This window comes from Carcharodon carcharias, chromosome 6 (genome assembly GCF_017639515.1).
Source record: "Carcharodon carcharias isolate sCarCar2 chromosome 6, sCarCar2.pri, whole genome shotgun sequence".
Taxonomy (NCBI): domain Eukaryota; kingdom Metazoa; phylum Chordata; class Chondrichthyes; order Lamniformes; family Lamnidae; genus Carcharodon; species Carcharodon carcharias.
In genome coordinates, this window is record NC_054472.1 from 189,895,645 (window position 1) to 189,907,779 (window position 12,135).

General features: G+C 42.6%; 1 protein-coding gene across 1 annotated transcript in view; it reads right to left on the reverse strand.

Annotated features, from left to right (window-relative positions):
- LOC121279009 (laminin subunit alpha-3-like) overlaps window positions 1–12,135 on the reverse strand; it is a 509,546-nt gene that overhangs the window by 345,888 nt on the left and 151,523 nt on the right. Inside the window, exon 3 of the mRNA XM_041189741.1 lies at window positions 7,643–7,760. Coding sequence (XP_041045675.1) covers window positions 7,643–7,760 — 118 coding nt within the window. The remainder of the gene's footprint in view (window positions 1–7,642; window positions 7,761–12,135) is intronic.

The following is a 12,135-nucleotide window of genomic DNA, read 5'->3' on the forward strand; positions in this document are numbered from 1 at the left end:
TCAATCCTGTAAACACACTCTTTTCGGGTTAGATGTGTTCAGCTGAGATCTAGTCTGACAAAGGTGAGACAGGCAGATACTTTTCCCACAATACTCAGCAGGGAGATACATTGGTAGTTGTTGCAATTGCTGCGGTTGTCTTTGTTCTTTGAAAAGGTCACAATTTTTTCATTATGCACACCCTGGAGCACTGCTTCCTCTTTCCAGCAGAGATGAAGAAGTTCATGAAGATAGGAATATAGGAGTATCGGTTTCCCATGCTTGATGAGTTCAAGTGGTATGACATCAGCACCTGGTGCTTTGCCCATAGCAAGTGAATCAATAGCTAAGCTCCTCTGTTGTAGATGCGATATCTAGCTCTGCCACAATAGGCAGGCTTTCCATGGTGTTCAGAGTTTCAGGGTGACAATGTTCTCCCCAGAACACAACTCAAGGTAGTGTTTCACCCACCTATCCAACTTTTTTATTCATTCATGGGATAAGGGCATTGCTGGCTAGGCCAGCATTTATTGCCTATCCCTAATTGCCCTTGAACTGAATGGCTTGCTAGGCCATTTCAGAGGGTAGTTAAGAGTCAACCACATTGCTGTGGGCTTGGACCAAGGGGAGTTTTACCATTTTAGGGAGCTGCCTCAAACAGACAAATTTGGAGTTGTTTTATCATTTTGGAGAGCTGTTGTGAACAGACCAATTCAGGATTGTTTTATCGTTTTAGGGAGCTGTTTTTGTAAAGAGAATATCATTGTTTTCCCAATATTACTGTGGGACACTGAAGCAGGCTTATAGGGGCTGTGTATGCATGTTTCTGTGGGTGTGTGACTAATTTGATTAAACTGAAGACAGTTTAAGGTTTAACTCATTAAAGGGTCAGGTGCAAAAGCAGGCATTTTGAAATGGAGATGGGCAAGCTAAAATGAGAAGAAAAGAGTTGACGTTTCGAGTCCTCATGACCCTTCGACAGAACTTGAGTTCGAGTCCAAGAAATTCTACTCTTTCTTGGACTCGAACTCAAGTTCTGTCGAAGGGTCATGAGGACTCAAAACATCAACTTTTTTCTTCTCCGCCGATGCTGCCAGACCTGCTGAGTTTTTCCAGGTAATTCTGTTTTTGTTTTGGATTTCCAGCATCCGCAGTTTTTTTGTTTTTAAGCTAAAATGAGACCCAGTAGATACAGTATTAATGGGAATTTGCGTTATGAGATATGTGAGGAGTGAACTGTTGCTGTTTGAATTTCCAAAGAGGCATGACAGGAAGTTTTACAACTGGCAAAGTTGTAAATAAATTAGATAAAGTTATTAAACTTATTTTTCCCGAAAATGCTGGCCACAATGACCTTATGAAAGACTTTTATATTCAAGGAAAAGTAACTTTCAAAGAAAGTTTATAACAATGGGTTTAAAGAATCAAAAAGGAGAAAATATATTTAAGGAAAGATTGAAAGCTATATGGGGGGAGTGGCCATGTGAGATCTTGAAAGGTAGACTGTGTGAGGACAGACCTGGGAAAAGCACCCTCTAGCCAACCCATAGAAGTGCTTATTTGTTCCAGAAAGCAAGGTTTTGTTAAAAGCCTTGGATTTCCATTGTTGAGCGAGACGAAGAGGGAAGCCCTGTAAAATACCTCCCTTATAGCAACAGTGGGTGCTTTGAGGTAGTATTACTGGATGTTTTATAGATCAAGAATCTATTTGGACTGTTGCCTAAAAAGGGTGTTATTTTGGGAGTCTAGCTAAGTAGAAATCTCTTGGGAAATGTTGTAAGACTAAATTTAACTGTATAACTGTAACCTTGTGTGTTTAAGTTTTCTTTTCTTTTGTCAATAAATGTTTTCACTTAATGTTTAAAAATCTCCAAAAGTGGTCATGGACTCTTTCCTTCTGACTTCAGTGCACATCCCCTCCAATAATAAAAATACAAATTGCAATTGCTGTGATAGCTTTGCCAAGTTTCCCTTTGGGATTTGGTCATTTTCAGAGTGGCAGGTGGTGACTAGTGGTGTACCACAGGGATCAATACTTGGGCTCCAGCTATTCACGATATATATAAATGGCTTGGATAAGGGAACCAAATGCAATATTTCCAAGTTTTCTGACAATACAAAAATGTGCAGGGTTGTGAGGAGGTTGCAAGGAGGCTTCAGGGCGATTTAGACAAGTTGTGTGTGTGGGAAAACGCATGGCAGATGGAGTATAACATAGAGAAATATGAAGGTATACGCTTCGGTGTGAAAAACAGAAAGGCAGAGTGTTATTTAAATGGCAATATATTAGGAAATGTGGATGTACAAATGGATCTGGGTGTCCTTGTACACCAGTCAATGAAAGTAAACAGGCAGGTGCAGCAAGTAATTAGGAAGGCAAATAGTATGTTGGCCTTCATTGCAAGAGGATTTGCGTTTAGAAGTAGGAATGTCTTTCTGCAGTTATACAGGGCCTTGGTGAGACCACACCTGGAGTATTGCGTGCAGTTTTGTCTCCCTGCCTAAGAAAGGACATGCTTGCCATTGAGGGAGTGCAGTGAAGGTTCACTAGGCTGATACCAGGGATGGCAGGGCTGTGGTTTGAGGAGAGATTGGTTTGACCGGGCTGTATTCATTACAGTTTAGAAGAATGAGAGAAGATCTGATTGAAACGTATAAAATTCTAACAGGACTAGATAGACTGAATGCAGGGAGGATGTTTCCCCTGGTTTGGGAGTCTAGAACCATGGGCCTCAGTCTCAGAATACAGGGCAGGCCATTTAGGGCTGAGATGAGAAAAAATTTCTTCATTCAGAGGGTGGTCAACCTGTGGAATTCTCTACCACAGAAGGCTGTGGAGGCTGGGTCACTGAGTATATTCAAGAAAGATATTTTTGGATATTAGGGGCATCACGGAGAAAAAGCAGGGATATGGTGTTGAGGGAGAAGATCAGCCATGATCTTATTGAATGGTGGAGAAGGCTCGAAGGGCCAAATGGCCTACTCCTGCTCCTAGTTTCTATGTTTAAATTAAAACATTTATTAACTTAAACACACAAGATTACAGTTACATTTAGTCTTATAACATTTCCGAAATGATTTTTTAAATTCCTTCATGGGGTGTGGGCATCACTAGCTAGGCCAGTAGTTATTGCCCATCCCTATTTGCCCTTGTTCAGAGGGCAGTTAAGAGTCAACCACATATGCTGTGGATCTGGAGTCATGTAGACTGGACCAAGTAAGGACAGCAGATTTCCTTCCTTAAAGAGCATTTGTAAACCAGATGTATTTTTACAGCAATCAGCAATGGTTTCAAGGTCATCACCAGACTTTTAATTCCAGATTTTTTACTGAATTCAAATTTCACCATCTACCAGGGTAGGATTTGAACCCAGGTCCCTAGGGCATTACCCTGGGTCTCTGGAATGCTAGTCTAATGATAATACCAATATGCCACTGCTTCTACCTAGCTAGGCTCCCAAATGAGCATCCTTTTCCAGGCAACAGTCCAAATAGATTCTTAATCTATAAAACATCCAGTAATATTACCACAAAGCACCCAATTTTGCTATAAGGAAGGTATTTCACAGCTCTCTTCCTCTCACTTGACAATAGAAATCCAAGGTTTTTAACAAAACCTTGCTTTCTGGAACAAGCAAGCACTTCTCTGAGGTGGCTAGAAGTTGATACTTCATAGTACACTCTTCAGGATCTCACATGGCTACTCTTCATACAGCTTTCAATCTTTTCTTAAATATATTTTCTGCTATTTTATTCTTTAAATCCATTGTTTTAAACTTTCTTTGAAGCTCAAACTCTTCCAAATATAAGTTCTTCCATGTTTCCATCTTGTCTTTACTTTTGGGTCAATAAAACATGATATCCCCACTGCTTGTTTACCTATGACCTCCTGCAAGTATCAATCATTTTCCTCATCCCCTTCTAATTCCCCTTTGAAATTCAAACAACCTCTCAACTTATTTACAAATGCAAATATTAACTTGTCCATGTCCATTTCAAAATGCCTACATACACCTCACCCCTTTGATAATTTAAACCTGGCAGTCTGACTGTCTTCAGTTTATTAAATTCATTTCACACACACATAACACACTCACACACAGCCCCCACAAGCCTGTTTCAGTACTTCACAGTAATATCCTTTACATCAGGCATTGTTTAGCTTTTTTCAAAGTGTTGACTGACATCTGGACTTCAAATCAATATAGAAATCAAAACAGATGAAACATTAATGTGATTCTTAATATGGCTGAATGCATAAGAGCCCTTTAATCACTAGAGAAAGTACTCTAATACATCTGACCACTTACACAATATTTGTCAATTTAACAATCATTTACCTTTTAAGGACAGAGCCCGGAGATCAATCACTGTACTAAATACAGGTTTATCATACAGCATCTAATTGTAAAATTTGAAGTTGACAACACCTTTTAAATTTACCTCTCAAAAGGTACCCGACTCCACAACAGGCTTCCCCCAAGGCTCACAATCTGACTGACTGGACATATTTCACACAAGGTTCTGGAACTCCCTGTTTCACTGAAGATATCCAACTCAAGGAAATTCAAAAGTGAGGCAGGCATTTAAAGGACTGAAGCCAGTCTCACTTTGAATGAGCGATGGGTAACCATCCACCAAGTTTGCCATACCAGTCAAACTTGCGGCCAGTGGAATTTGATTGGGAAATTTAAATTTATGGAGCTGCCCCCATCCCTTCTCCGCAACAACTCCATTGCCAGCCACCTGGCATGGGTTGACCTAGCATCAGGATGGCAAAATGTAGCCCAACATTACAGGTCAATGATGAAAGGTCATAGACTTGAAACGTTGGCTGGAATTTTCCACTCCCGTTAGAGTCGGGCATCATAGCAGGTGTAAGCAGACAATATGGCGAGAAGGCCAAAAATCAGTTTTACACCATCATGAAACTAGTTTGTGGTCGTCCGCTCTGCTTGCCACTAGCGGGCTGTATTTCCCGCCATCCAACGTCGGGAACTTAATTTTAATGCATTTGCATCTCATCATTGTGGCCATGGACCGGGATCATCCGCCCATGTCAAATGTACTGCCACGTCAGCGTGATTTCAGAATGGCGTGAGATACAGCTGCCTTTAAAAGGCGTGCACCTGGTGAGCTGAACTTCAAGGGGCACTCGGAGGTGAGTGCACACAGCCTTGCTCAGTGCTCGCGAGGACTGCCCATAGGACATCATGAAAGAGGCGGCACACATTCGCAGGAGGTACAGGCAAGTCCCTTTCCCCTGGCTGGCTTTCAGTGCGGTGCCAGGGCAAGGACTCCAGTGCAGGTGGGGTGAGGGGGGGTGGTGGTGTGGGTGGGGAGGGAGGGCGGAGGGTGAGAGAAGCAGCCACGCACTTAGAAAAGCTTGTCAAACTTGAGCATTCTTCCGCAGCTGAGATCTTTCAGCTGCAGCTCCAGTGATGTGCTTGCCCAGTCAGGCCTCCGAAGCTTTTCTGCCCACTCAAGCCATGCAAAGGTATGAATGTGCCACCAAATGCTCCAGCATTTTTCATCCCTCAGACGCAGACTGCAAATTAATGTGCATTTGGCCAATTGGGCAAGTTGTTCAATCACAGCCCCTTGCAATGTCTTTATTAGGGATTGGATCAGCATCCTTCATGGTTCAAGCTAATAATGCAGCCTTGCAGTGCAGGTTAGGAGAATGCCTGTGCCTGAGCTGGGAGCACAGCATGCAGTCCAATGGCCAAAGCTGCTGCCAATCGGTCAAGTGGAGTGAGGCAGAGGTGGGTGAGATTTCGAATAGCCAATGAGCGAACTACACACTGGCCATCCAAGTGGTGGCTAGTACTCTCCATCATGCATGAAAGGACCTTCAGAATTAACCAAGAGAGGGTCTTAGTACACCCATGCTAAACCACGAGTCTGTCTCTTTCATCCTGCAGAAACAATACATGGAGCCTGGTGATCTAGCAGTATGGGGACGGCCGAACATTCCAGGAATCACCTGGGAGGATGGCCCCGGGGTGTCAAGCTGCTGGTTCTCCTCCCTAAGGGTGTTCTCCTCATTAAGGGTGCCCGATGGCCTCTGGCTGACTCCTTGAGGAGAAGAGGAAGCTGGAGTGAGGTTGAACTGCCCCCACCCCTCTTGCGTTGACACTATTGCAGGCCAGCTATTGCGTCAGTGATAGAACTCAGCCTATGCAGCAGTGCAGGACCGATGTCCTGTAACAAGGTCTCCAGGGTGGCTGCCATCCCATCAGTGTTGACCTCGGTGCTTTGGCATGCGGGCGCTATCACCTCAGACTGAAGGTGGACAGACTCCTCCATTGTCCCTTGCAATCTGAAGAGTGCACCAGACATTCCTTCCTGATGTTTGCATGATTGTCTTTGCAGCTCCATCAACTGATTGAGGATCAAGTCCAGAGGCTCATCATCTGACTCGGACTCAGCAGGTGCTGCCCTCAGGGTCCTCATCCGAGGTGCTCTCAGCACAGGATTTGAGGTCAAGGTTGCTGAGGCTGATGTTGCAGAAGTGCCGAAGAGAGAAAGTAGAGATTATTAATGCTTGGCAGCCACGTTAGACACAGAACAGTGCACTCAGCATAGCATTGACAGAGGGATTACGTGGTGCAAGATTCTCACATGGATGCATGCCACCAACTTCACCATTGCCACAGGAATGGTCCACATCCTCCCTGTCCAGCTCCAACGCATGGCTCGAACAGAGTGAGGATCTGTTGATGTCCAGCACTCCCAGTCTAGGACCTCTCCCATCGATTGTGCATGATCTTATCCTGAATAAAGACAAATGGAGAGATTGTGAGCAAGGCAGATGCCAGGCGTGCGTGTGTGGAGATGAGAGGGTGTGTGTGAGAGAGTGGTGATATCTCTTCGGCTGGTAATGAGTGAGATACCAGTGAATGTGTGATAGGCTTGTGAGTTTAGAGTGATGAGATGACTGCCTTACCCTGGAGGCACGGATGGGATCATTCATCCTTTTTCTGCACTGGATGGCCAACCTCTTGTGTGCAGCATTGGCACTGACCACCTCCCAAGCCGGAGTGGTGAGACTGATGGGCCTCATGCAGTCAGAGTGGGGGTAGAGGACATTGTGGTGGGCCTCCACAGCGTCCAAAAGGCATCCCAGGGATGCAACACTAAATCGGGGAGCTGCACTCTTCTTGGCTTTTGGCGCCATGTCTTCATCGGAGCAGTCCAGGGCAGCAAGCATTGGTAACTGTGCACATGGTTACAGTTTGAATATGGTGCCCTATGTGAGGAAACAGCGAGGTAATGGCATGGCAGGCAAATCGAGGGCCAGCCGCCAGCACTCTGGCATGTTTCCAGTGACTGCATAATTTATGAGGCCGGAAGAGGCGACATGGCACAAAAATCTGCCATTGTGGCAGCAGGTAAAACATCTTTTTTCCCACCCTCTACCGCACTTAGTGCAAACCTGGGACGATTCCGCCCATTAACTCTGTTTCTCTCCACAGATGCTGCCTGGCCTGCTGACTATTTCCAGCCATTCCTGTTTTTATTTCAAATTTCCAGCATCCAAAGTATTTTGCTTTTGATTCAGAAAAAGAACTCAAGTTGAATCTTGAAGAGCCTCCAGTTCATAAAAGCAACAAGAAAACAAAACAACAACAAAACTGAATAAAAAACTTTTGAGACTTACGAGCAAAATACTGCCATGGGTTGTAGGATCTTCCAAAGTCAACTGATCTTTCAAGTACCCAAAGGTCTGGACGTGGAGAATTAGCAAACTTGATAAGAATATAAGCCACATGAAAGAGCTGTTAAGAAGACAAATGTATTCATTGATATTAGTACAACAGCACTGCAAACAGAAATATTTACACTGATCGATCAATTTGCCTGTCTGAAGGGGTTAGCTTTTGTGATTGTATATGCGCTTTCATTATCTGTTTTAATATTTGAGTTTTTCTGAGGTTTCTGAACTGAAACAAAGATTAAATTAAAATTATTCCAGTTCACAAACCACCAACTGATTGTTCAAGCTGGGTATTAATAATCAATTATGCTGATTCAGTTAGAAATTCTCAGTTTCAATGAACATTTACATTCAATGTTACATTTCTTCCATTCCTTCCATATTCTTTCATGGGATGTGGGCACACTGGCAGCATTTGTTGCCCATCCCTAATTGTCCTTGAACTGAATGGCTTATTAGGTCATTGCAGAGGTCAGTTAAGAGTCAACTACACATAATTTACGTGCTCTGGTCTAAGTTTAGAAATTTTCAATTGACCCGGCCAACCTTAACATCTCTTTGTGGGGAGAATTCCAGATTTCCACTCCCCTTTGTGTAAAGAACTGCTTCCAAACATCACCCCTGATGGGCCCAGCTGTAATTTTAAGGTTTTGCCTCATTGTGCTGGACTTGCCCTACCAGAGGAGACAGTTTCTCTTTATCCACCCTATCAAATCCTTTAATCATCTTAACTGCCTCAGTTGATTCACTCCTTAATCTTCTATACTCAAGGGAAATCTATGCAACCTTTCATCATAATTTAGCTCTTTTAGCCTAGTATCGTTCCGGTGAATCTGCACTACACCCTCCTCCAAGGCTAATACATCCTTCCTGCCCTAAATTGAACACTGTTTTCCAGTCACAATCTAACCACAGCTTTATACAATTGTAGCATAATTTGCACCCTTTTATCTTCAAACCCCATTAAAGTAAGGTTACCGTTCCATTAGTGTTATGACTGAGATAGGAGGAGTGCACTTTTGTCTCTAGTTCCACTACTCCACAGGTCACAACATATACGCAAATGATTTTTCCAGCTAGCTATATGGCCAGATACGTGTTTTACCTATTAATCTCAGAATGACCACTCAATCCCCAGGCTTCTTCAATAAATGACAAAATTATTCATTCATTATAAAACCAGGCTTGTCAAGTAGAAAGACAAAGCTTATTAACATATACTATGAAATACAAAAGTATAATAATGATGCTTTTTTATTTATTCATTCATAGGATGTGGGTGTCACTAGCTAGGCCAGCATTTATTGCCTATCCCTAATTGCCCTTAAGAAGGTGGTGGTGAGCCGCCTTCTTGAACTGCTGCAGTCCCTGTGGTGTAGGTGCACCCACAGTGCTGTTAGGGAGGAAGTTCCAGGATTTTGACCCAGCGACAGTGAAGGAGTACCAATATATTTCCAAGTCAGGGTGGTGAGAGGCTTGAAGGGGAACTTTGAACTGGTGAGATTCCCAAGTGTCTGCTGCCCTTACCCTTTTAGATGGTAGCAGTCGTGGGTTTGGAAGTTGCTGTCTAAGACTTTCTAAATATCCTAACTCACACACACACACACACACACACACACACACACACACACACACACACACACACACACACAGACACACACACACACACACAAAGCATTTCCATGGGGAATGCACCAAGGAACTATTGTCCCCCAGGCTTTTGTCAAATTCAAAAATGGTGCAATATCCAGCCATGTACACGTTGGTGCTATTGCACATTTTCTGCCCCAACCAAAGTCAACTTGCCAACCAATCAGCATCCTTTTCCCATGCAGTATAAATTGTAGATTGTTGTTTCTCTTGAAATTTGGCATTCTTGCATCTGTCCTGATGAGTGCAAGAAGAAAAGCTTTGACAGTATGTCTATTTTTTCAACATTCTGTTCTAAGTGACTAAATGTGACATGGTAAATTTTGGCAGGAGGAACAAAGTGGCCACATATTGTGTGAAAATTAAATGTCTGAATGGGGTATAGGAACAGAGGACTGCAGGTACCCAGTCATTAGAGTTTCAGTTGTGACTCAGTTGGCAGTGCTCTCGCTTCTGAATCACAAGGTTCCGAATGCAAGTCCCACTCCTGACCTTGTATATAAATATCAAGGCTAACAATCCAGAGCTGTACAATCAACATGCTGTCTTTTGGATGAAACATTAAACTGAGGTCCCATCTCTTATTCAGGTGGATGTAAAACCATGGCACTGTTTTGAAGAGCAGGCGAGTTATCCCCAGTATCCTAGCCAATACTTATAACTCAATCAGCCATCACTAAAAATGAGATGATCTGGTCATTTTCACATTGTTGCTTGTGGGAATGTACTGTACGCAAATTGGCTGCCACGTTTCCTACATTACAACACTGACTACACTTCAAAAGTACTTTGTTAACTGTAAAGCGCTTTGGAACTTTCAGCAGTTATGAAAAGTGTTATATAAATGTAAGTCTTTCTTTTGTAAAAGCAGTGATATAGTTATCAAGGCCATATAAAAGCAAACAAAGCACCGGTATTCATTCCTGAAAAGTAACAAAGATGTGTTAAATTCCTATACAACCTTGGTTAGCCCCCACTTAGTGTACTGTGCACAATTCTGGTCTCCATATTACAAAAAAGATATATCGAGGCACTGGAGAAGGTGCAAAAAAATTACAAGGATAGTACTACAACCAAGTGGTTATGCCCCTGAGGAAAGATTGAATAGGCCGGGCTCTTTTCTCTCGAAAAGTGAAGCCTGAGGGGCGACCTGATAGAGGTGTTTAAAATTATGAAGGGGCTTGATAGGGTAGACGTAGCAAAGATGTTCCCAAATACAGGCAAGGCCATTAAATGTTACTAATAAATTCAAAATGGACTTCAAGATAAACTTCTTCACCCAGAAAGAGGTGAGAATGTGGAGCTCACTGCCAGATTGCATGGTTGAGATAAATAGCAGAGACACGGTTATGGGGAGGATAGTTAAGTAAATGAGGGAGAAAGGAATAAAAGGGTTTGTTGATTGGGTTCATTGAACTAGGGTGCGGGGAGACTTATATGGAGCATAAACGTGAGCATAGACCAGTTGAGCTGTACGACCTATTTTTGTGCTGTAAATACTTTGTAATATTTTACAAATCGCCGATCTGATTCCACGGAAATGAATGAAAATTGGGGTGAGGCAGAAAATGGCCACCCAATCTCCAACTGCAGTTATTCCACCACACTGGAGGTGGAAATTTACCCCTACTTTCTGTCCTAGGTTTTCTGTACAGTTGTTAGAGACGTACTGAGAATTGGCACTACTTTGTACTATAGTAATAGACTTTACTACTAACGTGTTGGATGCCAAGCCTTGATTTAAAATAACTCATCTTGACCCTCCTTATCTTTGTAATCTTCCCCAGCCCTATAAACCTACTCCAATTCTGGCTCTTTGAGCATCCCTGATGTTAATTGCACCACCGCTGGAGGCTGAGCCTTCTGTTGTCCGGACCCCAGCTCTGGTATTTCCTCCATAAACCTTTCCTCCACACGACCTTTCCTTTCTTCATTAAGAAGATCCTTAAAACCTAAATCTTTCATCAAGCATTTGGTCGCCTGTCCTAATATTTCTAAGGAAACTTATGTGGCTCGGTGTCAAGTTGTTTGAAAATGCTTCTATGGAACATCTTGGGACATTTTACTACGTTAAAGGCAGTATATAAATGTAAACTGTTGTATCATGCAGCATTTCATATCTTCATAACTGTCATGAAGATATTAATGTATATAATATTTTGGAAAATATTTTTATTTTAAAATAGAGGTTTAGTCTGCGGGCGTGCCTTAATTGGATTAAAGCCAGCTAGTCTGGGTGCTTTGATGGGTACTAGTTTTGATATGTAAGAGGGATAGCGTGTATTTGAATTTTTTTGAATACAGCATTCAAGAAATGGGGTGAAAACTGACACCTTTCTAGCAGTTACCAAGCACTATGTTTATATTACTAATAAAGTTGGTACTATGAAAGGGATTTTATTGTTAGAGAGGTTTAGTTCAGGGGTTGTTGATACAATGAAAATTAACATTCAATGGGGCTGGTAAGTATAACTTCAGTAGTTTTTGGGTGTGCAGAGCAGAGGCAATGTGAGATCAAAAGGCAGCTGCAAGCCTCCAGCTGGCTCCACAGGTTTTGAACTCGTAAGATGAAAATGCTTTGCCTGGTGTCTGGTTAAGTCTATGGGTTGCTGTTGCCTTAATGGAGATTGGTTTGGGAATTTGTTAAAAGTTATGGTAGTAGTAATTTGTAGCCATGTGTATATCTATTTCAACCTGTGTAAATTAATAAAATGTTTCCTTCAGTTTAATGTGAAGCCTTGAGAACTGGTGTCTGATTCCTGAATTTAAAGTTGCATCACAAACAT